The 20,458-nt window shown below is 34.8% G+C and overlaps 7 protein-coding genes and 14 long non-coding RNA genes across 21 annotated transcripts; 12 read left to right on the top strand and 9 right to left on the bottom strand.

Annotated features, from left to right (window-relative positions):
* Window positions 1-102: 102 nt before the first annotated feature.
* Window positions 103-874, bottom strand: SPOM_SPNCRNA.5564. Its single transcript, NR_194918.1, has one exon. It is a non-coding gene; the product is annotated as a non-coding RNA (long non-coding RNA).
* Window positions 110-1,893, top strand: SPOM_SPBC21H7.03C (multiple inositol polyphosphate phosphatase). The gene has a single exon (NM_001021836.3). The coding sequence runs from the start codon at window positions 415-417 to the stop codon at window positions 1,804-1,806; it is 1,392 nt and encodes a 463-aa protein (NP_595928.1). The 5' UTR covers window positions 110-414; the 3' UTR covers window positions 1,807-1,893.
* A 330-nt stretch (window positions 1,894-2,223) lies between these two features.
* On the bottom strand, window positions 2,224-3,448 carry taf10 (SAGA complex/transcription factor TFIID complex subunit Taf10). Its single transcript, NM_001021835.3, has one exon. The coding sequence runs from the start codon at window positions 3,246-3,248 to the stop codon at window positions 2,601-2,603; it is 648 nt and encodes a 215-aa protein (NP_595927.1). The 5' UTR covers window positions 3,249-3,448; the 3' UTR covers window positions 2,224-2,600.
* Window positions 3,046-3,544, top strand: SPOM_SPNCRNA.5563. Its single transcript, NR_194917.1, has one exon. It is a non-coding gene; the product is annotated as a non-coding RNA (long non-coding RNA).
* An 850-nt stretch (window positions 3,545-4,394) lies between these two features.
* Window positions 4,395-4,606, top strand: SPOM_SPNCRNA.5562. The gene has a single exon (NR_194916.1). It is a non-coding gene; the product is annotated as a non-coding RNA (long non-coding RNA).
* SPOM_SPNCRNA.5561 lies at window positions 4,396-4,617 on the bottom strand. Its single transcript, NR_194915.1, has one exon. It is a non-coding gene; the product is annotated as a non-coding RNA (long non-coding RNA).
* A 122-nt stretch (window positions 4,618-4,739) lies between these two features.
* On the top strand, window positions 4,740-7,039 carry SPOM_SPBC15C4.06C (ubiquitin-protein ligase E3). The gene has a single exon (NM_001021834.3). It carries the CDS (start codon window positions 5,044-5,046, stop codon window positions 6,712-6,714), a length of 1,671 nt encoding a protein of 556 aa, NP_595926.1. The 5' UTR covers window positions 4,740-5,043; the 3' UTR covers window positions 6,715-7,039.
* On the bottom strand, window positions 5,222-5,456 carry SPOM_SPNCRNA.5560. Its single transcript, NR_194914.1, has one exon. It is a non-coding gene; the product is annotated as a non-coding RNA (long non-coding RNA).
* A 55-nt stretch (window positions 7,040-7,094) lies between the features above and the next one.
* Window positions 7,095-7,301, top strand: SPOM_SPNCRNA.5559. Its single transcript, NR_194913.1, has one exon. It is a non-coding gene; the product is annotated as a non-coding RNA (long non-coding RNA).
* On the bottom strand, window positions 7,146-12,115 carry dhx29 (ATP-dependent RNA/DNA helicase). Its single transcript, NM_001021833.3, has one exon. The coding sequence runs from the start codon at window positions 11,725-11,727 to the stop codon at window positions 7,441-7,443; it is 4,287 nt and encodes a 1,428-aa protein (NP_595925.1). The 5' UTR covers window positions 11,728-12,115; the 3' UTR covers window positions 7,146-7,440.
* Window positions 8,291-10,050, top strand: SPOM_SPNCRNA.5558. The gene has a single exon (NR_194912.1). It is a non-coding gene; the product is annotated as a non-coding RNA (long non-coding RNA).
* Window positions 10,186-10,391, top strand: SPOM_SPNCRNA.5557. Its single transcript, NR_194911.1, has one exon. It is a non-coding gene; the product is annotated as a non-coding RNA (long non-coding RNA).
* On the top strand, window positions 11,444-11,799 carry SPOM_SPNCRNA.5556. The gene has a single exon (NR_194910.1). It is a non-coding gene; the product is annotated as a non-coding RNA (long non-coding RNA).
* A 165-nt stretch (window positions 12,116-12,280) lies between the features above and the next one.
* On the bottom strand, window positions 12,281-12,647 carry SPOM_SPNCRNA.5555. Its single transcript, NR_194909.1, has one exon. It is a non-coding gene; the product is annotated as a non-coding RNA (long non-coding RNA).
* Window positions 12,648-12,792: 145 nt separating this feature from the next.
* SPOM_SPNCRNA.1498 lies at window positions 12,793-14,576 on the bottom strand. Its single transcript, NR_150385.1, has one exon. It is a non-coding gene; the product is annotated as a non-coding RNA (long non-coding RNA).
* SPOM_SPNCRNA.5554 lies at window positions 13,062-13,286 on the top strand. Its single transcript, NR_194908.1, has one exon. It is a non-coding gene; the product is annotated as a non-coding RNA (long non-coding RNA).
* On the top strand, window positions 13,678-16,062 carry SPOM_SPBC15C4.04C (amino-acid permease). The gene has a single exon (NM_001021832.3). It carries the CDS (start codon window positions 13,991-13,993, stop codon window positions 15,617-15,619), a length of 1,629 nt encoding a protein of 542 aa, NP_595924.1. The 5' UTR covers window positions 13,678-13,990; the 3' UTR covers window positions 15,620-16,062.
* mrs6 (Rab geranylgeranyltransferase escort protein) lies at window positions 15,975-17,578 on the bottom strand. Its single transcript, NM_001021831.2, has 2 exons — window positions 17,467-17,578; window positions 15,975-17,417 (listed from the first exon to the last, which is right to left on the bottom strand). Exons 1-2 carry the CDS (start codon window positions 17,532-17,534, stop codon window positions 16,106-16,108), a joined length of 1,380 nt encoding a protein of 459 aa, NP_595923.1. The 5' UTR covers window positions 17,535-17,578; the 3' UTR covers window positions 15,975-16,105.
* On the top strand, window positions 16,342-17,585 carry SPOM_SPNCRNA.5553. Its single transcript, NR_194907.1, has one exon. It is a non-coding gene; the product is annotated as a non-coding RNA (long non-coding RNA).
* cqd2 (mitochondrial UbiB/ABC kinase -like family membrane protein implicted in mitochondrial ergosterol and phospholipid homeostasis Cqd2) lies at window positions 17,556-19,631 on the bottom strand. Its single transcript, NM_001021830.3, has 3 exons — window positions 19,202-19,631; window positions 18,106-19,088; window positions 17,556-18,013 (listed from the first exon to the last, which is right to left on the bottom strand). Exons 1-3 carry the CDS (start codon window positions 19,622-19,624, stop codon window positions 17,746-17,748), a joined length of 1,674 nt encoding a protein of 557 aa, NP_595922.2. The 5' UTR covers window positions 19,625-19,631; the 3' UTR covers window positions 17,556-17,745.
* On the top strand, window positions 18,755-20,411 carry SPOM_SPNCRNA.5552. Its single transcript, NR_194906.1, has one exon. It is a non-coding gene; the product is annotated as a non-coding RNA (long non-coding RNA).
* Window positions 20,412-20,458: the final 47 nt, after the last annotated feature.

Below are 20,458 nucleotides of genomic sequence, written 5' to 3'. Positions count from 1 at the left end.
CTTTAACATCGAAATTCTTATACGTGTTAAAATGTTTAGTCGAAACTCGTTATTTGTATCCGTATTGACTGTAACGTACATTAACAGTTCGCGTCTGCCATGATGTTTTACGTTTTCACTGGAACGGCATCGGCAGCAGATTTCAATTTAGTGGAAGCTACCAGCTTTTGTTGGCAGATACACGAATTACACGTATAGGACCATTACGTTGTATCTTTTAATGGTTACCTTTCAATTAATCCTTCAAAGTCGCTCCTAACCTCAATTGACCAGCAGTTTGTTGGTTGAATGGACTGTCACTCGTTTTAATCAATTTCTTACTTTGATCCTTTAATTTTTCTTCCTCAAAAGCTCTGCTTTACTAATCGAATAATTAAGAAGGCCTTTTACTCGTTTGGCTGATATATTTTCGTGATGCAGTTGTGTATCATTTCTCTCTGGTTCTTAGCTGCGTTCATCGTCAATGCCGATAATGTTCAGTTTGAGGATTATGAAAGCAATTTTTTCTTCAAGGAACATCTCGGAACATTAAGTCCTTATCATGAGCCCTACTTTGATGGTCTTGATTCTGCTTTCCCTGAAACCTGTGAGATCCAACAAGTTCATCTTCTTCAACGTCACGGTTCCAGAAACCCAACGGGCGATGTAACTGCCACTGATGTATATAGTTCACAATATTTAAATAATTTTCAGGAAAAGCTTTTAAACGGCTCAATACCCGTAAACTTCAGCTACCCCGAGAATCCCTTATGTTTTATTAAGCAGTGGACTCCTGTAATAGATGCAGAAAATGCCGATCAACTTTCCAGCCGTGGTCGTCTCGAACTTTTCGACTTGGGTCGTCAGCTATACCAGCGTTACTATAAACTTTTTGATTCATACGTTTACGACATAAATACGGCTGAACAGGAACGTGTTGTTGAATCTGCAAAATGGTTTACTTATGGATTATTTGGTGATAAAATGTACGAAAAAACCAATTTTATCCTTATTTCTGAAGGTAAGGCAGCAGGTGCCAACTCCTTATCCATGTACAACGCATGTCCCGTGTTTAAAGATAATAACTTTCATAAAAATGCAACTGATGCTGCCCATGCTGTATGGCGCAATATTTTTATTGAGCCCATTGTGAATCGTTTGGCTAAATATTTTGACAGCAGTTATAAACTTACGATCAATGACGTTCGTAGTCTCTTTTATATCTGCGAATATGAAATTGCTATAAAAGATCACAGTGATTTTTGTTCCATATTTACCCCATCAGAATTTTTGAACTTTGAATATGACTCAGATCTCGATCAGGCATATGGAGGTGGTCCTGTTTCCGAATGGGCTTCAACCTTAGGTGGGGCCTATATAAATAATCTTGCAGACTCACTTCGTAATGTGACTAATCCCGACTTCGATCGTAAAGTATTTTTAGCATTTACTCATGATTCTAATATCATTCCTGTGGAAGCTGCTTTGGGATTCTTTCCTGACATTACTCCGCAAAATCCTTTGCCGACTGATAAAAACATTTATACATACTCCCAGAAAACTTCTTCATTCGTTCCCTTCGCTGGAAATTTAATTACTGAGTTGTTCTTTTGTTCTGACAGCAAATATTATGTACGGCATCTCGTCAACCAGCAAGTTTATCCCCTTATCGATTGTGGGTATGGACCTAGTGGAACTTCTGATGGACTTTGCGAGTTACAGGCTTATTTGAATTCACCGATTCGGGCAAATTCTACCTCTAATGGTATTTCCATTTTCAACACAGAATGTCAAGCGCGTCCTACCAACGTTACCATTTACTTTTGAACTATCAGCGCTATAATGTTTAAATAAACAGAATGGATCCTTTGAATAGGATAAACTATAATTTATTATAATCAATTTATTTAATTTTGGGTAATATTAGACTTAATTAAAAGAGGAATACCAAGTACTTTCCTTCCTACAATCAAAACAAGATGTTTGCTTGTAGGAACTGATAATCTTCCTTTGCCAGATGAAGGCAGTGATTTTTCTTGAGAAGTCTGTATTTGTTTAAGGTTTCAAGCATTACATTATTTGAAAGAGTACTGGTAACTGTAATTATATTAATTTTTACTTTATATACAATGCATATTATAATTAGAAGCATGTTAGGTTCTGACATACTATGAGGCAGCTGTCGACCGCGTAATTGACACTTTCAGAAGTGCTTTTCAAAATGCAGATAGTAGCATAACGAAGAAAACATTTACTACATCAATGTTGAATGAGAGTATCAGTGTAAAACAAATTCAGCAAGTGATAGCGAGAAAATAGTAACTATGATACATATGATAAATTTTATAAAATATAAAGATAAATAATCCCTCATATGAAAACTACTGCTGAAATGGATCGATATGAGAAAATGTTTTGAAATTATGATCATCAACAATGCCACGCCAAACCGAATGTGCTATCTTCAAAATACATAATAATTTCAAAAAAGTGTAAAAGGTTAGAATTAACAACAATTAGTAAACAAAAATTTTATAGGAAAATGAGATTTCAGAAACAAAGTTCCACTAATGCATTAAGTAAGGGTCTCACACAAGTGGCCTTAGTGGGATAAAAAGTCTTTAACGGAAGAAATCGGGCCTTTTCAAATTAATTCCATATTCATTAAGAGCGGCACTTAAGTCATCTACAGTGAGCACGGTTTTTCCACGGTCACCTCTTCTTCCGCTAGATCCAATCCCGGAAGCGCCTCCGGCTCCAAAATTCTGCGCACCAAACGTAGTTGAAGATGCATTGCTACTACCGGTTCGGATTTTAGAATATTGATAGGCGTCTTGAGCAACATCAGAAATAAATTTTTGAGCTGTAAGACCAAGAAGCTTTTTTAAGCGTGGGTCAACACATTTAAATCCAGATAAACTGAGGTAATAATCCAATAACACATCTGGAATTAAGGGAGAGTAATCATCCATTTGGGCCAAGAAATTTTCAAGTGTTTTGTCTTTGGCCATATCTCGCAATTCTAAATGCGGTTCTATAACATAATTCGAGCCATGCCTTTCTCTAGAATCATCGCTTTTGGGAGAATCCTCGTTATTTAAATGTGCAGGGGATTCTACACTCATTGGGGCGAGATTGTCACCAGTTGGCAGATTTGTGGAAGACGTTTCGGGTTGTTCATCAACACTCATCGAATTATTTCCATCTTCTGGTTCTTGCTTGGGCTGTTCAATATTTTCAGCTGGCTCATTATTGTTAATGTCACTCATTCTTTCTTTATTTGACCGATGTTGTAAAGCAAAGAATGTCTTTCTGCAACTTGATTCAAATCCGTGGTTCCTTGATTTATCGTTCGACTTATTGGAAATAATAGGAAATTTATTTCCCTAGCTTATGGACTTAACTTTTAATACTTTAATCCAGTGTTTCAAGAAACCACTAGGCCAACTAAAATAGGGATGGTGGAGGTGGACTATATTCTGTATTCGTGGTAAAGTAGCATTGTTATTTACGTATATAAGGGCTAAGATCGAAAAGTAAATAATTCCAATTCTTGGAATAATGCTAGTTGAATAATAGAAATTAATATATAAGATTAATTAACTTCTGGTAAAAAGTGTTGTTTAAAATCGGTATTATATAGAGTTCGGAGCGAAGTTGGTATCTACTACAATTTTTGCTTCTATAAGCAAATGTTCAGTTTAGAGTTGAATGGCAGCCTTCTTGGACTTGAACATATGTATTCAAAAGTAATTATTATTCTCAAACTACAATGTTATTCATTTGCTGAGATGAGCATTTTAAAGTTTGCGCAAACATGACTTCCAGTTAATATGTGTTTAAAACAAATAAAAAAATTTACTACGCAAAGAAAGGATATTTGAGATTAATTTGGTGCACATTTTTTATTTCTCATAACAAACTACATAATCCATTTCCCCATACTTTACCAATAATGTATTGCTAAGCCAGATCAAAGCTACATTAGATATCACTACTAATTATTGTTATTTTCATTTCAAAACTGTCGGATCCATACTACTGATCTTTAATGATCAGGACGAGTAAAACATCTTTAGGAAAATACAATTATTGAAGAAATATCTCAACCGAACAAACTACCCTTTCCTAGTTCAGTTGTAAGTTAATACAGTAAAATATAAAATTATATAGTATATTATATCTTAGCCTTCTTAAACAAATATGTAACCGCTGTACTAAACGAACTCCATAAAATTATACTAAATTACGAGGTAGCATATCACAATAATTATATCCTTATACTAGTTTACAAAGTATACTCAAACAACATTAAATCCTATAACGTATTCCTAGTAAATTGCTTCTTATGTTTAAGGAGGATATCTTATTGTTTAATTGATCGCTAAGCGATCCTTTTTTTATTTATTTATTATAGTTCTCTCTGATCATTAATTCTCCAGCTATGCTTACCTTTTTGAAGTATCACTTCTTCGTTTTTTTATTTCTTATAATTACCATTTATTATTATTTAGTTTCTCACACCTGTTTAAAGCGCTTGTCGAATCACCAAACACAAATAAGCTGTTTTATTTCACGATTGTTTTTCTCGCCCTGCACTTTATGCTTTGTTTGTTTCATAGTTTTTCCTTCATTAAAAAACTTCTTCACTGAAGTATACTGCTCATAGTGAAAATATAATAACAATTGCTTTCCACATGTATATCACATGTATTGTGTACTATGTACGCAATATGTCTCAAGATGTTCATTACTTAGCCACCACCAATTTGTGGTTTTCAAGCTTGAGCTAGTATAAGTTAAAAGAATCACACTTTTTACTTTCTAATTTTTTGAAATTTCCTTTAAAAAATTTCATTAATTGTGTTCCACAATTCCTGCTTTAGAGATATCACCACTCAACGTCTGTTTATTGATTGAAAGCTTACCTTTCAATTACCATTAAATTTGATTCATTATTTAGAAAGATTGGTATCAAAGCAGGTTTGTTTTTTGGTAATCTTGAAACCTCCTGTTTCCTAGTTCTTTGTGTTTCTTCGTGCCTTAAAGTTTGTTTAGGTTCTTATGCATCTGTGTAATAACCAGTTGCTTGATCATCTGGATTGCAATGCAGTTTACAGAGGCTATGTTTCACAAGAGAATAAGGTAAAGAGGAGAAAGCGGCTGTTTAATGCAATTCGTAAACTATGGAATGAAAGAAGGCGATATCGAATGCCAAAGGACGAAAGTATCTCGCCAACTCCAATCTCTTATTCATTTAGATCATTAAGAAGAGGCCATACTAGTGGGCATGCTAGTGAACACACTTCTTCTTCAAGATCTAGTCATGATGAATCAGATTCTATGTCCAGTTCTAGTGAATCAGACTCGGATTCTGTTTCCAGTGAATCAAATCCCAAATCTTATTCAGATTCTAGTACTAGTTCTGCAAGGTCGTCCTCTACTTCTGGTTCAATCTCCTTGTATGATGATTATTACCCTGCTTATTCCAGCAATGCTCCAAATACTGCAATATCTAATTATGTTAGCTCTGGTCTTTCATATTACGGAAATTCATCTATTATTATGAATGCTGTCGAATACAATCAGTTCTTTCCGCTAACCATAACTACTCTTATTGTTAAAAACAACAAGAATGTTGTTTCAAATCTTCCAAAAAATGTCTCATTTTACTTCCACTCTGACAACACGGTCCTTTTGAATGAGTATTACAAAAGCTTGTCTAAACTGAAGAATAATTTTCGTGGAATTATATATAAAACTACTCCTTATGGTAGCTGCAATGACACCGAGTCACTTCAAGTTGATACCAAGGGAAGCGTATGGTTTAGAGATGTTTCTAATATGGGAAGTTCTGGCTTAATCGCATTCGCGCCGTTTGACTATTGTGCTCCAATGCATGTATTGCAGGCTGTCCAGGATAGAGCAAAGGCAATACTATTTTATAATGCAAGCACTGCTAGTAATTCATTAACCAATTTTGACCACTTTGAAGATGCTGTAGATATGATTACCTTTGAAACATTACCAATGGCACTCATATCTTACGAAAACGGCATCGCTTTTGAAAAGATTCTCAACGAATACTCGGCTTCTTCTTTAAATTCGGTGCAGGATGGTGGAGCATTAGTCGAATATTTTGGAAACATTGATGCTACGGCCCGTTTGGGCGTTATCATCAGCAAGGAACCAAAGCTACTTGGCCTCTATATATTCATTGGTGTGTTATTGGGTTTAATCGGTGTCATAGGCCTTTTTATTTGCCTTCACTTTTCTGGTGCAATGAATGGATTTTATAGACTCTTAAATCGTCATGGAATTCCTGTTCAAGAAAGAATTGTGAATATTGGACCAAACAAACCAGAAAATCGTGTTACTAAAGAAATGCTCGATACTTTGCCCGTTAGAATGTTTTCGGGGCCTCATCTTGCCAATCCTAATGATGAGTTGGTTTATGAAAAGGATTGGAAATTAGACAAATCAGAAAGTTTTGATGGACAGGGAAATGTGGTTACTACAGCCGAAAGAGGGAGTAAGTATTTCGATCAGAGGGAGTGTACTATTTGCTTGTGTGAGTATTCAGAAGAAAGTCCTCTTTATCGAGAACTGCCATGCCATCACATCTTTCATCCGGCTTGCATTGATCCTTATTTATTAAAAAATTCGGATCTTTGTCCCCTATGTAAACAGTCAGTTACAAACATGTTGGAAAATGCTTCCGAGGACAATGTTTAAACTGCATATTTATGAATTTTCTCCATTGGTTGAGTAATTCCTGTACTTCTACTCATAAGGATAATTTTTTTTATAATCTATATTAGCATATTTTGTTCGACTCTCATTCATTTACGTTATAATATTTTGCTTGTCTTTATACGCATACGCATACTCATACTTATTGTTCAGTTCTTCCTACGACGAAGAAAACTTACGCTTCCTTAAGTTCATAATTTTCTTGCATCTTTTAATGGGCTAATTATCTATTTCTCATCGTTCTAATCTATTATTTGTGTTATCGTATGAATTCTATAGTACTATATAAAAGCTTACTATACATGTCATTGTTTACTATAAAAAGTTTAATACACATGTTGCTTGCTAGTTTATGATGAAGGTACAAAAAAACTATTAAGTATTTTACAAATTAGCCGGTCTAATGCTAAATTGCATATGTAAATATTTTTTTCTTTTCATTTAGAGACCTATTTTGATATTCTAAGAAAACGATATACAGTTATAATAATTGACATTTTTGGATTTGAGAAAATTAAATACTCTGAATTGTGTCTCATAAAATAGAAAAGCCATCAGTTTCTGCAATGAAGCCTTAGATAACTCCATTTTACACATTTATGCTCAACCAACATAATTCTTACATTTTCCAAATGGAAAGAAAATTTGCCTGTCATTAAGCAGATATGTGAAAACCAACTTTCTGATATTTCATTTTTGATACTTTCATTAATCTTTGAGACGTTTCTGAAATTTGGTTCCGTAATTTAACCGTGAAACTATGTTAACAATAACCTCAAGATGGGAATTCAATAAGCGTTTATCAGGTTCAGCAAAAAATTCGTTTAGAGAAGTTTCAATAAAGCGACGTAAAATACTTAAAGATGCCGAAACGTAAACATTTTCAAAATATACTGTAAAGTTGTCAAGCTTTGCTTGTCCAACTGATACTCTATTTTCGACTTTAAGGCCGCACATCATTAGAAGCTGGCGAAGAGTAACCATAGTAGTTTCATTAACATACTCACTAGCTCGAGTGGAAGACATCATGTTCGTGTAAGCAACGAATTTGGACGGCATGTTAGGTAACTCAGACCTATTATTCACCGATACATCTAAAATTCTAACACGCTTGTTGGTACTCAAGGTTGACCACTGTCTTTTTTCGTAATCATACCTTAAAATGTTTGGATACAGAGATGCAGCAATTACGCCACACAGAATTTCTGCATTTCCTGAGTTAATATCATGCTCTTTGGGGATAACGGCAAAACGCCGGCATATTGAACGTTTTAGGCTTTTGCAAGTATCAACATCCGAAGCGCCTAAAAGTTTCATATCCTTCAACTCAGAAAGCAGTTGGATTTTTAGTGATTCTGTCATACTTAAAGCCTCTAAATTTAAGTACTTTTCTTTGGCAAAAGAATCTTCATCAGGGCCTAAAGGTGAAAGGCAAATCTCTCGCCAAGCGCAGTAAGCATAATACATCAAAACTAAATCACTCCTGGTATTCTCCTTAGCGAATGATAATCGGGCTTTGTTTGCAGAAAATTCATTGTCAACAGATTTCCTAAAAGGTGAACCGATTGTTAACATGGCTACTATTGAAGAAGCGGCATCTACACATTTGTAGAAGCATCCCAAAACCAAGATTTTTCCTAAATTTGCATCAACAGGTAATTGCGACAAAAATTTGCCGAGTTTTGTTAATTTTTCGTTTTCAGAGAGCGCTCCCACTTGATGAAGCTTTTCTAAAGCACGAATAATATTGGTAGAGGAAGGTGGATCTAACGCCTTGCCTAAGACATCTTGTACATCACCCATTTGGCACATCTTTACTCGCAAAACAACTTCTTGCAGATTAAGTCTCAGAATTTCAGGTGTCTGGTAAGACAAAAATTGGGTATCATGTTTGAATTTTGAGAACAAATGATAGCAGATACCTTCCTGAACACGACCAGCACGTCCACTACGTTGCTTGGCATTGGCCTTAGATACAAATGTATCAGTTAACCGAGAAAGATGTCTTCTACTATTATAACGCATTTCCCTATGTACTCCTGTATCAATCACACAAGTGACATCTGGAATAGTAACACCAGTTTCAGCGATATTTGTCGACAATACAATCTTGCGGCACCCTTTGGGAGGGATGTTAAAAACGGACTGTTGCTGCGCAGAGGATAGTGTAGAGTGTAGCATGTATATACAGAACTTACGATGATTTCGAAACATAGGCATATCTTCGATAAGAGATTTTACACGAAGGATCTCCGAAATACCAGGTAAGAATACTAATACACACTTACTGAATTTCGGATCTCCTTCAGTGAATATATACTTTAAGAGATAAACGATTAAACCATAGTTAATGGCTTTCTCGTTATACCAAGCTGGAATTAGGTTCATTTCAACAATGGCATCCTCCGCAGATTTGTTTGAGATGCTCGCATCTTGTTGGTCGGTTTCATAGTCATCTTCCTCTATAACATCCTGTCCGGCAGCGTTACCGAACGACTTATCATTTCCAAACTGGGAAAGTATATCTTCTAAATAAAATCTATGCACTGGATATGTTTTACCAGGTATTGTGATTAAATTACTTCCTTCAAAGTATAACTGAAACTTTTCGGCGTTTAAAGTTGCACTCATAATTATAATCTTAAGATGAGGATGTTGTTTAAGTAAATGAAGTACATGAATTAAAAGAAGATCCGAGTCAATGCTGCGCTCATGAACTTCATCAATAATCAGATGAGTCACAGACTCTATTTCGTTTCCAACTTCTAGGAGACGCAGAAATGTACCTGTAGTAACATAAGTTAAAGGTGTTAAAGGCGTACATTTGGAATCCAGACGAACAGAATAACCAACAAGCTCATGCGAACGAGCTGAAGGAGGATTGCCGCCAAGTTCCTGAGAAACACGATTAGCTAACGATATGGCACTGATCCTTCGAGGTTCTGTAACATAAATTTTGACTGCTTTTCCATTTTTTGTAGAATTTTCCAACAGAAAAGCAGGAATTTGCGTACTTTTACCGCAACCTGTGTCTCCTGATATAATTAAGAGTTGACTATTATTGACAGCATCAATAATTGTCTCTCTAAACATCGTAGCTGGCAACTGATTACGGAAAACCTTAAATTTTTCGGCTGATTCACTTTCAAGTTGTTGTCGCCATTTGTTTAGTAAAGTCTCAGGTGGCCTTTCAAATCCAGAAAACTTGCCAATATTATCCATAGGGGCCATGAGTTTAGAAGTGGTAGCGCTTGTTGGGGTCTCCAATTCTTTGCTCTTTATAATGGAATCCAACTTCTCGGAAATCTTTGCATCTTCTGCTAAGTCAGTGTTTTGTTTTTCTGCAGAAAACTTTCCATAAACCTCTTTAAACGATTTTGGAAACGTTTGTAACGAAATTTTAGTAAAATTGGCCATTAATCTAAATAAAACTATCATTGAAATATAATCTGCAGCCAATGTGGCAGTAGGCAAAACAGTTTTCAGGTCGGAAAAAGTCTTCTGGCCGGTAGAACATCTAACAAAACAGGTGGACTGATATCCTATTTTGCCGATTGGCATAGTTTTGAACTCTGCTTTAATGTTTGATCCGATTTTGTGAAGCTCATATTGCAACGTAGTACTTGGACGTGTTCCAGATTTATCGGTAGTTAAAGGAAGAAGTGTGTAGTTTGCATTAAGTAAATCATTTTCAGTATCCTGAATGTCTTCTTCTTCTTGATTAAATAAATCTCCCATAAGGTAAGCATCGTCATCCGCTCTAGTTTCTGCATCGTTGTGTGGTGACATATCATTGCTTTCAGAATTATTATCATCATCTTTACTGGAGTCATCAGTGCTTTGAGAATCTTCTTGGATGCCATTTTTTTTTATTTCTTCTACAATTCTCTCGTTTTCTAATTTTTGTTGGAGAGCTTTTAACTTGTTCATAAACTCGATTCTGCTTTTACGAAACACAATTTCTGCCTCTTTAGACGAAAAAAGATATTGGCTAGTAATGCTTTCTAGTTGCAAATTCAGTGTACTAAATTCTTCTGAATTTTTTTTATTGGCAATTTGTAGTCGTAACATTTTCAGCTTAACTTTAACATATTGAGAAGTCAAGTCAAAAGGATCATCAAATGGAATGTCATCTTCAGGCAATTGGGTAAGTACCTCTGACATTGTGAGTGGCTTTGAATCCTTAGATTTCAATGAATCATCGACTTGATTAGAGGGCTGAGTTTCTTTATTAGGTGTGTGCTTTATATCGTTAGAAAAATCCTTCATTAATGGGACAAGTCTACTATTTGATTGAACCGGATTATTGGCAGGTAACGGTTCATCGAGCATCCTACAAAAAGTAGTGTAATTACTAGGTTGCACTTCGTAAGAAAAAGATGAATTAGAAGGTTCAGAATTGATTAAATTCTCTGTTATCATCCAAGTGATATATTCATCTATCGAAACTATAGGGATAGATGAGAAGGCGCCAAATATTTCTGATTCTTCAAACCCCATACCTTTAAGTGAAAGAAATGTAGTCCAAAGATACCGTTTCCTCAGAGAAAAACTGGATCGATTTGAGAAAGCATAACTTTCTTTTAGAGAAGATTTCCAAGAGTCCCGAAATGTTTTCAAAATTTGTTGAATTTCATCTTCGGTCAAGCCAAGGACGTTGTCATTTTTACGAAGTCTTATATCCGTTTGCCAAGAATGTAAAAATGACTTTGAGTTTGATAAAGAGGTATTTTTTATGACTTCAGTTTCGGCATCAATAGTTGGAAGCGTTTTGTCTAGTAGGAGATGGTCAAATGCATCAACGGTGTCAACCCCTATATCATTTGATTGATTCTCAACTTTGAAAGCATTTTTGGGCTCAACCTTTTGGGTTTTATTATTTTTCTCTCCTTTAACCTGATTTTTATTTGCCGGAGAGGAGGCACTTCGAGATGGAATGGATGTAGTGGCATACCCACGAGCAGAGTTCGAAGCTTTTGATTTTTTTTTAGCCATTATTTAGAACAAAAACGGTTTTTAAATCGGTCTTTAAAACAAAAAAATCAGAGTCTAATAGAAAATGTTCACAGTTCGTGGTTAAAATATTCTTCACAGGTTAGAATAACAATGAGCCAAAAAAGTAATAATAATAACAGTTAAAATAAAACTATATTGGACATCGAAAATTATTTACTCTTGAAAAGAAAAGAGTTTTAAACCAGAAACAAGGAATGATAAATTTTCATTTAATAAAAATATAATACAAAGCGATCAGATGGTTTAGAAATAAGCTGATTTATCAGGTTTTTGCTTTTTTTTTTCTGTCCAACAAATAATATCCACGAATAAATAGTAATAGGGAATCGCTGAGTACAATATTTTGTAATATTCTCTTGTGGGTTGTAGAGAGAAAGTGTATATATAACTGGATACCAATATACTCAATATATAATTAAATTTCGAAGTATTGGGGAAAAGAAAAATAAAAAAAAGAGATTAAATTAATTATTAAAGTATCTTATACAACCAATAATCAAGATTAAAATTGAATTATGGGCTGCAATCCATAAAAAGGCTATATGTAAGTTACGAATGGGTAAAGTATGAAAGAACGGCATTAAAGCAAATACATTTAAACAGGTTCTCTAACGTTGTTAGTGAAGTACCGATTTATTAAAAATTTGATTTCATATTCCTCCGAGGACTACATATACATGGCATTTTTTACCGCCTGTTATTTTCCAAAACTAGTTAAGCTTTTTCCAAAAAAATATTTCCCAATGGTAAATGAAAATCCCGACTCAGTCGCCTATACTGTTCAAATTTAGTACTTTTTTCTAGGGCAATACAATCCGTAAAACTAGCTTCCCTAAACTCCTGTGTTAGAGTAAACTCAATGTTTAGCTATTACAACATAATTAGATAGTACAGCTTGAATTATTGTTTATACATGCTTAAATTTTTAGTACCATTGAACATTGGGATTGTTGCCAGAGTGCTTATTTGAGATGTATTATAATAATATTATTTTAAATAATTTCAGCGTTCTCATTTGATCGTTAAAATTTAAGCTTATTTAAGCGGCTTTTGACAATTTATTGAGTAATTTGAAAGTCTTTGAAATATACATAGATATATTCATAAATATTTGATGATCTTTCAAAAATGTATAGATTTTTTTGAAGAATAGTAATAGAAAAGCTTCCGTAAATACTTAATGTATGAATATTTGGACTTCAAGGTTTTTGCTGGGTATAAAATTTACATGGAGCGCCTTCAAAACTGATATTACTTCATGATGCCAGCGAATATTATAAAAATAATTGCAAATTAATACATATTGTTCCATTAGGATAATCATTTCCAACGAACTATAGAAAAGGACACTTCAGCGAAATGTGATGCTTTTGGCTTCTCTTTTTTTATCAAAGAAGTGTTTGTGGTTGTACTCAATTTAAAGCTTTTAAAGGACCAAACTTGTCAATGCTGCCCAAACACTTTTCAAACCTATTTAAACAAAATTTCACACTATCACATGTATTTTTATATACTTAGTTTTTCAAAAATTCCAGTTGTTCTGTTCCACCTCCAAATCAAATATGCTCAACGTAATATTAACTTCCAACAACTTTTTTCAACAATCGTGAACGATTCTTCGTAGGCCAAAGTTGTCTAAAAAGTTAAAATTTAAAGAGATAGAGTCCGAGTTATGCATCTGTAGCGAATATCTGGTACCCGAGAGAAACAAAAAATGGTTTAGCAGACTAATTGGCATAACTAGTTAGGTATTTCATTAATGCAAATGTGTTGCCAAAACAATGAATAATTGAAGTGTTTGCCTACGCATTCTACGAAGCAGATAACAAACTAAAGAATCTTGCTAAAAGAGTATATAAAAAATTTGTTGATAATTCGCGCACGTGGTAGCCAAAATTGCTTTAACGACAGATAGAAAAATCTCATGCCAGTCTCCGCCAATATTTTCACCTTGAAATAAAAAGTCTCATATATAGGTCAATTTGAGATATAGCGATTATTTCAGAAGAGATTTTTTCTTTTTAGAGCAAATTTCTTTTTCTTTAAATCAATTTGGAGTCGTCCAAAGGGTGAAATTGAAAGTCGTATATAATCTCTTCTTTTGCGAAGAAACTTTGACTTTTTACATTTTTGTTTGTTTGTTTTGTTTTTCGGTTTTTTAGTAAAAAAAGGTGAAAAAGGAAAATACGTCGAATTTTTGATAAGCATATTTGAACGTTAAAGTGGATAAATAAATTATAGTATGGATTCGGTTTCTAACGTAAGCGTTAATGAACAAGGAAAGTTCAATGACAAGGAAGAAGGTTTTAGTAATTTAAAATCCTTAAAACATGTTTCCCATTCTGAAACCGATTTCGAAGTCAGCAACGATGAAGACAACCAACTTCTTGAATTGGGCTACAAACCTGTCTTTAAAAGAGAATTTTCTACCTGGGCCACTTTTTCTTTTGCTTTTTCAATTTCTGGGCTTTTCGCTACTGTCGTCACAACATATTCATATCCCTTGATTTCAGGAGGTGCTCCATCAGCTGTTTGGTGTTGGTTAATTGCTGGTGCTGGTTGTATGTGTATCGCTCTATCCGTTGCCGAGCTAGTTTCTGCTTACCCAACATCCGGTGGTTTATATTTTACTTGCAAGGACCTAGTTCCTGCCAGATCAATGCCCGTTGTCGCCTGGGTCGTCGGTTGGTTGAACTTGTTGGGCCAAGCAGCTGGTGTCAGTAGTACAGATTGGTCTTGTGCTCAATTGCTGTTAGCTGCTGTATCCATATCTACAGATTTGAAATACATCCCTACCAATCAACATATTGTAGGGGTTATGGCTGCTGTAATTGTCTTCCATGGCCTCGTCAATTCCCTCTCTACTCGTTGGCTAGACAGGATTACTCGTTTTTATGCCACCTTTCACTTGATCGTCCTTGTCGTGTGTATGATTTGTTTATTGGCCAAATGTCCAAAGTTCAACACTGGCAAATATGTTTTTACCGACGTGCAGGCAAGCAGTGGGTGGCATCCTATTGGCTTTTCTTTCCTTTTTGGATTCCTTAGTGTTGCTTGGTGTATGACTGATTACGATGCTACGGCACACATTGCTGAAGAAATTGAAAACGCCGCTGTTCGCGCCCCCAACGCAATTGCTCTTGCTCTCTCTATAACTTATGTATTGGGTTGGGTTTTCAATATTGTTTTAGCCTTCACCATGGGTACTGATCTCGATAGTTTGATCAATTCTGAACTAGGTCAACCTGTTGCCCAGATTTTCTACAACGTGTTGGGCAAGAAAGGAAGTATGGCATTTACTATATTATCTTTTATTATTATTAATTTTACTGGAATTACTGCTATGCAAGCCAACGCTCGAACTATATGGGCATTCTCTCGTGATCAAGCCTTACCATTCTCTCGTTACTGGTACAAGATTAACAAAACAACCACTACCCCTGTTATCGCTGTTTGGCTTAACGTTGTCTTTTGTATTGCATTAAATCTCATTGGTCTTGGAAGTATCGAAGCTATTGAAGCAATCTTCAGTGTTTGTGCAATTGCATTGGATTGGAGTTATGTGATTCCTATTGCGTGTAAGCTTATTTTTGGTAAACGATTAAACTATAAGCCTGGCCCATGGAATTTAGGATGGGCCTCACATTTTGTCAATGCCTACGCTGTTTGTTGGACCGCATTCGTATCTGTCATTTTCTTGATGCCTACAGTCCGCCCGGTCACTCCACAAAACATGAACTATGCCGTTGTCGTTCTTGCCGGCGTACTTTTGTTTAGTTTGGTATATTGGTGGTCCGGTGCTAGGAAGTCCTATATTGGTCCTCGTATTAACGTCGATATGGAATCTGAGGATCCATTCAAAACTGAGTAATTATAAATCTGCAAAGATTTCTTATTACCCTAAGCTTCGTCTAAAAATTACTCTTGTTGTTATTCTTAAAAGACATAACTTTTAAGTTAATTACAATTTTTGTTGCAGATCTACTGAGGTGAAACATTTTTATTATCTTCTTTATGCGATTAAACATTCCTAAAATGACAAGCATGGCTATATTTATTTTTTCGAATGCCTTTAGTCGGGATATTTATTTGTTCGAACGGCATACGAACATGAAGTTAGTTACTTTTAAAATTATCACCACCTTCTTTTTGTGATTTCAATCTATTTCAATCTACAATATACAGTTCAACCTTTTGTAGTCTTTCTTGTGATTTGTTTTTACTTCATAACTTAGTCAATTATTTTTCTAGACTCAAGAGCGAAGCCTTCCTTAATAAAATATCAATACAAAAATACATAATGGGACTTTCTCCAATAAACCGTAATTGTCATTATAGTTGATATTCAAAAGTATATTTATTCATCATCCTCATCAAATAAACCCTCTCTTTGCAAAAATGTATTATTCTGACCGAGAATTTCATAGAACAAAGATTTCGCAGAATGCAGAGTATCGTCATAGTCTATATGTCTCAGTTGGTTCAGCGTTTCGTCAACTTGTACTATAATTTCTAAATCATCACAACCAGAAAATGAGCAGAGCTTTTTAGTCGCCAAATTAAAGACTTCATTACACGGTGAATCGTTCAGCGTTTTAAGGTACCAGATGCAGTAGCCTTCAGGACAATCCCCCGAACCTGATCCGTATAACTTGGCTTGCACACTGTTACCAAAGTTTTCAGAAATTGAGAAAGGAGAGAAATGAATTAAACTAGCATCTAGCGCTGCGAAAAACCCATCTTCTTGAAATAGCTGTTGACAATCGCCTTTCACAAGTAAGTATCTTTGTTGAATTTGTTGATGAGGTAATTTACCTTCATCAACACTAGAGACAATTTTTTTGGCACTAAGAGTACTACCATCTTTCAGTACTATTTTACTCTCATCAATTTTATCTATTGCTTGACCGAGCATAAATGTACCACCCATTACTGCAGATGACCGACAAAATCCTTGACATAGTTCTGATCCTGTTCCATACATTGCAAGTAGGTATGAGTAGTCACCGTACATTCCAAATGAATGAAAATATTTAAGGACAGTGTCCAGTGCATCCTTGGTAGGAATGTCCTTACTTAACGATTGACATAACCCATAAATAATACTCTCCTCGATAGCACCCGACAACTGGAAAACTTCCTCTAGAAATTTATAAAAGGGCTTAGATTCCCATTCCTTTACAAGATTTTGATTCTGTTCGTCAGCGATGTTGGAAACAAATTTCATAAAACGCATCACAATTCGTTTTGATGCAAGGGATAAGTTTTTGTTATTAAAAATGTCTGCACGAGACTCAGGAACTTTGATCCATTCCTCATTAGATGTAAGTAACCGAAAGCTCCTTGCTGGCTTTAGTAAAAGGTACTTGTAAATCTTTGTTTCAGAAAGTAGCTTAACTAACTCACTTGAGGCAAAGATTTCTTGAGGATGAAATTGAATAACAGAGCCTTTGTTTTTGGGAATTAAATCTTTGTTTAGAAATTGTACTTCAAATCTTTTCAACGGGGATTTGTGCGAACCATTGTCGTTCAAAATTTGCGAGCTGTCGACTTTCTTTATTTTTTCGTTTATTTGCTCTAAATCACGTAAAGTCAGTGATCCGTCAATTTCTCCGTAGAAGCTGTTCTCATCAATATGCAATACACGTTGATTAGCCCAGGATAATGCTCTAAATAATTCAAACAGTCAGCAACAATATAAAACGAAACCAAACATACGCGGATAATATTGAATTTCTTAAATTAGTTCCTACAATTATAACGTCATAACTATTTGGATCATCCATTGAGAATTTTATTGAAGTGGTAGAATGGGCAGTTACATGGTAGTAGATACATTATAAAATAGGTGTAGATATTAAGTCTTTGAGAAGGAAAAAAAAAACATGAGAGGAAATATATATATCAATAAAGGAAAGTAAAATACTAGCTGTTTTAAATATTAACTATGTGCGGTAAAGAGTGAGATGAAAGGTTTGTTGTGATGAAAAACAAAAATCATAGATACATGTGTTTATAATAAAAGTAGTTTTCAGCAAGGGTGTACTTTAAAGAGCTGAATAAATAGCTGAGCCTATAATACGTTCCCTTAAATACTTTAGAAACCCAAAATGAGCGTGAATTCCATAGTGAGTCCATCTTGTCATCGTACACGCATCTTAAGCAGTAACGAGCCATAATTAAATACAATTTTTCTGGACCGCTTTTAGTTTTCAAATTTTCATCAAGTGATCTTACCAAATCGTTCGTTTTCATTAAGAGTAATCTGTTGTCAGTTAATAAATTTCTCGGGAAAAAAAATACATAAATCAGACAGAATTCCTGGCTTAAGGGGACAGATGAAATCTATTTACATACGTTAATCGAGGCATAGTGCTCAAAAGGCGAATTATACTTTGAAGCATTCCACCTTTTTGCAAAGCAGATATAAATTTTTTCTGCTCTTCTTCGTGATTAGGGCCGCCAATTGGTAAACTTTTCAAGCTTTTATAAGGCCTCCCTGTAATAGCAGTCGCAAAGATAGGAAAATTCTCGTCGGAAACATTGGCTACTTTTTTAGCATAAAATTTTAAGTTCTTTTCGTTGAAATTAATAATGTTGAGCCACATATTTGCATAATCCACTTGAAGTTCATGAGGAATATCACGATATAAACCATGATCAAGAAGAACAATTTCATAATTCCTTGGTGATTTTGAGTTCTTAGGCTTTGAACGAATTAAGACGTTCCCACCATGTGGATCACAATGCAAATGACCGCCTTTTCCAAAAATCATTTCATTAAAAATGTGACAAATGTCAACAGAGACAAGATCTCTAGAAATACTATGCTCATCCATAAACGATAAATTATCGATTCGGGCACCCGCAACGTACTCCATGACCAATATTCTAGGCTTCGACCACATGACTTCAGGAACATATAGTGAAGTAGATAAGTGAGCAAAATGCTCTTTTGTCTCGATACTATTCTTTGCTTCACGGGTGAAGTCTAATTCTTGAGGCAGAGAACGTTCTATTTCGTCGGCTAACCACATCAATTTGAAATCTGGGAAAAAGGTTTTAATTGCTTTAAACACCCATCTTGTCATGGAAAGATCTAAAGGTGAATTTAAACTGACAGAGGGATGTTGCACTTTGACGGCAACCCAAACATCTGAATCTTTAAGTCTTGCTTTGTGAACTTGTGCTAAACTAGCTACACCAAGTGCAATAGGATCAAATTCATCGAACGTCTCGTCAAGACCTTTACCAGTGTCGACTCTGAAAAGGTGATCTATATCCTTCAGACTAGTTGACGGACAACGATCTTGTAATTTCACCATTGTATTGGTCCATTCCTAAATAATTATACATTAGAAAATGAAAGGAATATAATTTATGAGAATCATCGTAGAATATCCAGAGCAGGGATAAAAGGTGTCAAAACCTCATCGAAGTCAATCTAACTTACCTTTGGAATTACATAACCCATAGCAGACAAATGCTGCCCAATTTTAATATATATACCTCCATTCTCTTCAAAGACCTTTAAAGATCTTTCTGCACATCGCAAATGGCATTCACTCAATGCTAGCTGACGCTCCTCTTCTGAAGCATACGAAGAACCAAGTACTTTTTTGTAATCAGAAAAGCAAAGAAATCCAGCCAAAACAACACGATATGCTCTTTTAGATGATACACCTGCATGCTTTACAGGATCAAAGTCTACTAGCGCAACAGATGCCATTAAAGTAATTGAAGCGCCAACAACAGCAGGTTTCTTAAAATTAGTATGCTCCCGAGCATGGTGAGTAAAAGAAATACATGATGATTTCTTTTTTGGATATGATCGGAAGCAACGAGTAATTCTTGGCCAGGAAAACCGAGAAAACATATACTGTAGAGAGAATTGAGGTGAGGTATAAGATGGATATGGACCAGAAACTTGCGATTATTTGACATGAAGGAGCGAAGCCAAAAATGCCAATAATTCTTTCTTTTTGAATAATTATATACTAAAACTTGGCTTGTTAAAACATAGGAGTTCATATAATCGGTTTATAACAACATTGTTTCTGTACGACTGCTCCTTCTTTTGCTTCAATATGCAATCTTCTATAAACTCGATACCTAACTAAAAGTACAGATCGGAATTAAAATTAGGTAGCATACATTTCTTAAAAATTCTAGCTCGTAGTTCTACAATGAGCCAGAGTGTGTGAGCTATATTAAATTTCTAAGTTATGTGTAGATAGTTTTCATTTTTTTTTTTTACGAAAATTTTACTACAGGAAACTGTAGAAGTACTATCTTATTGATAATCTTGATTATTGAACATTGAGTTCCCTAGTCAAATACAAACAATACACAATTCAGCTTTTTTCTTCTTATTTACAAACCTAGGATAGGAAGTTTAAGAATTTTATTAAATACATTATATGAAAGCAACCTGACAAAAGTGAAAAATACTAATCCTTTCGTCCTAATATGGCCGTTTCAAAGATTGGGTTTATATCTGGGATTTAGAAGAATTTAAAATTGAAGCATTAATATTTTGTTATAACAATGTCAATAGTTGTCAGTTTCAAAAGAACTATAAATGTCACTTGAAAATGAATATCAGTCAACATACTGACATTTCCAGAGATTGAAGAGAGTACCCATTGTAAAATTTTGCTTTCATTTTAATTAAGAAAATCTAAATAAAATAGATAGGGATTTATTCCTT

The sequence above is a fragment of the Schizosaccharomyces pombe genome, assembly GCF_000002945.2.
Source record: "Schizosaccharomyces pombe strain 972h- genome assembly, chromosome: II".
NCBI lineage: Eukaryota > Fungi > Ascomycota > Schizosaccharomycetes > Schizosaccharomycetales > Schizosaccharomycetaceae > Schizosaccharomyces > Schizosaccharomyces pombe.
This window is presented reverse-complemented; position numbering and strand designations above follow the sequence as displayed.

What these genes read in the sequence shown, in the direction of transcription:
- SPOM_SPBC21H7.03C (NM_001021836.3), top strand. Translation starts at nt 415, where the DNA reads ATGCAGTTGTGTATCATTTCTCTCTGGTTCTTAGCTGCGTTCATCGTC.
- taf10 (NM_001021835.3), bottom strand. Translation starts at nt 3,248, where the DNA reads ATGAGTGACATTAACAATAATGAGCCAGCTGAAAATATTGAACAGCCC.
- SPOM_SPBC15C4.06C (NM_001021834.3), top strand. Translation starts at nt 5,044, where the DNA reads ATGCATCTGTGTAATAACCAGTTGCTTGATCATCTGGATTGCAATGCA.
- dhx29 (NM_001021833.3), bottom strand. Translation starts at nt 11,727, where the DNA reads ATGGCTAAAAAAAAATCAAAAGCTTCGAACTCTGCTCGTGGGTATGCC.
- SPOM_SPBC15C4.04C (NM_001021832.3), top strand. Translation starts at nt 13,991, where the DNA reads ATGGATTCGGTTTCTAACGTAAGCGTTAATGAACAAGGAAAGTTCAAT.
- mrs6 (NM_001021831.2), bottom strand. Translation starts at nt 17,534, where the DNA reads ATGGATGATCCAAATAGTTATGACGTTATAATTGTAGGAACTAATTTA. An exon ending in AGAAATTCAATATTATCCGC is followed by an intron (nt 17,418 to 17,466) that starts GTATGTTTGGTT and finishes TGAATTATTTAG; the next exon opens with AGCATTATCCTGGGCTAATC.
- cqd2 (NM_001021830.3), bottom strand. Translation starts at nt 19,624, where the DNA reads ATGTTTTCTCGGTTTTCCTGGCCAAGAATTACTCGTTGCTTCCGATCA. An exon ending in TGGGTTATGTAATTCCAAAG is followed by an intron (nt 19,089 to 19,201) that starts GTAAGTTAGATT and finishes ATAATTATTTAG; the next exon opens with GAATGGACCAATACAATGGT. An exon ending in AGCACTATGCCTCGATTAAC is followed by an intron (nt 18,014 to 18,105) that starts GTATGTAAATAG and finishes AACTGACAACAG; the next exon opens with ATTACTCTTAATGAAAACGA.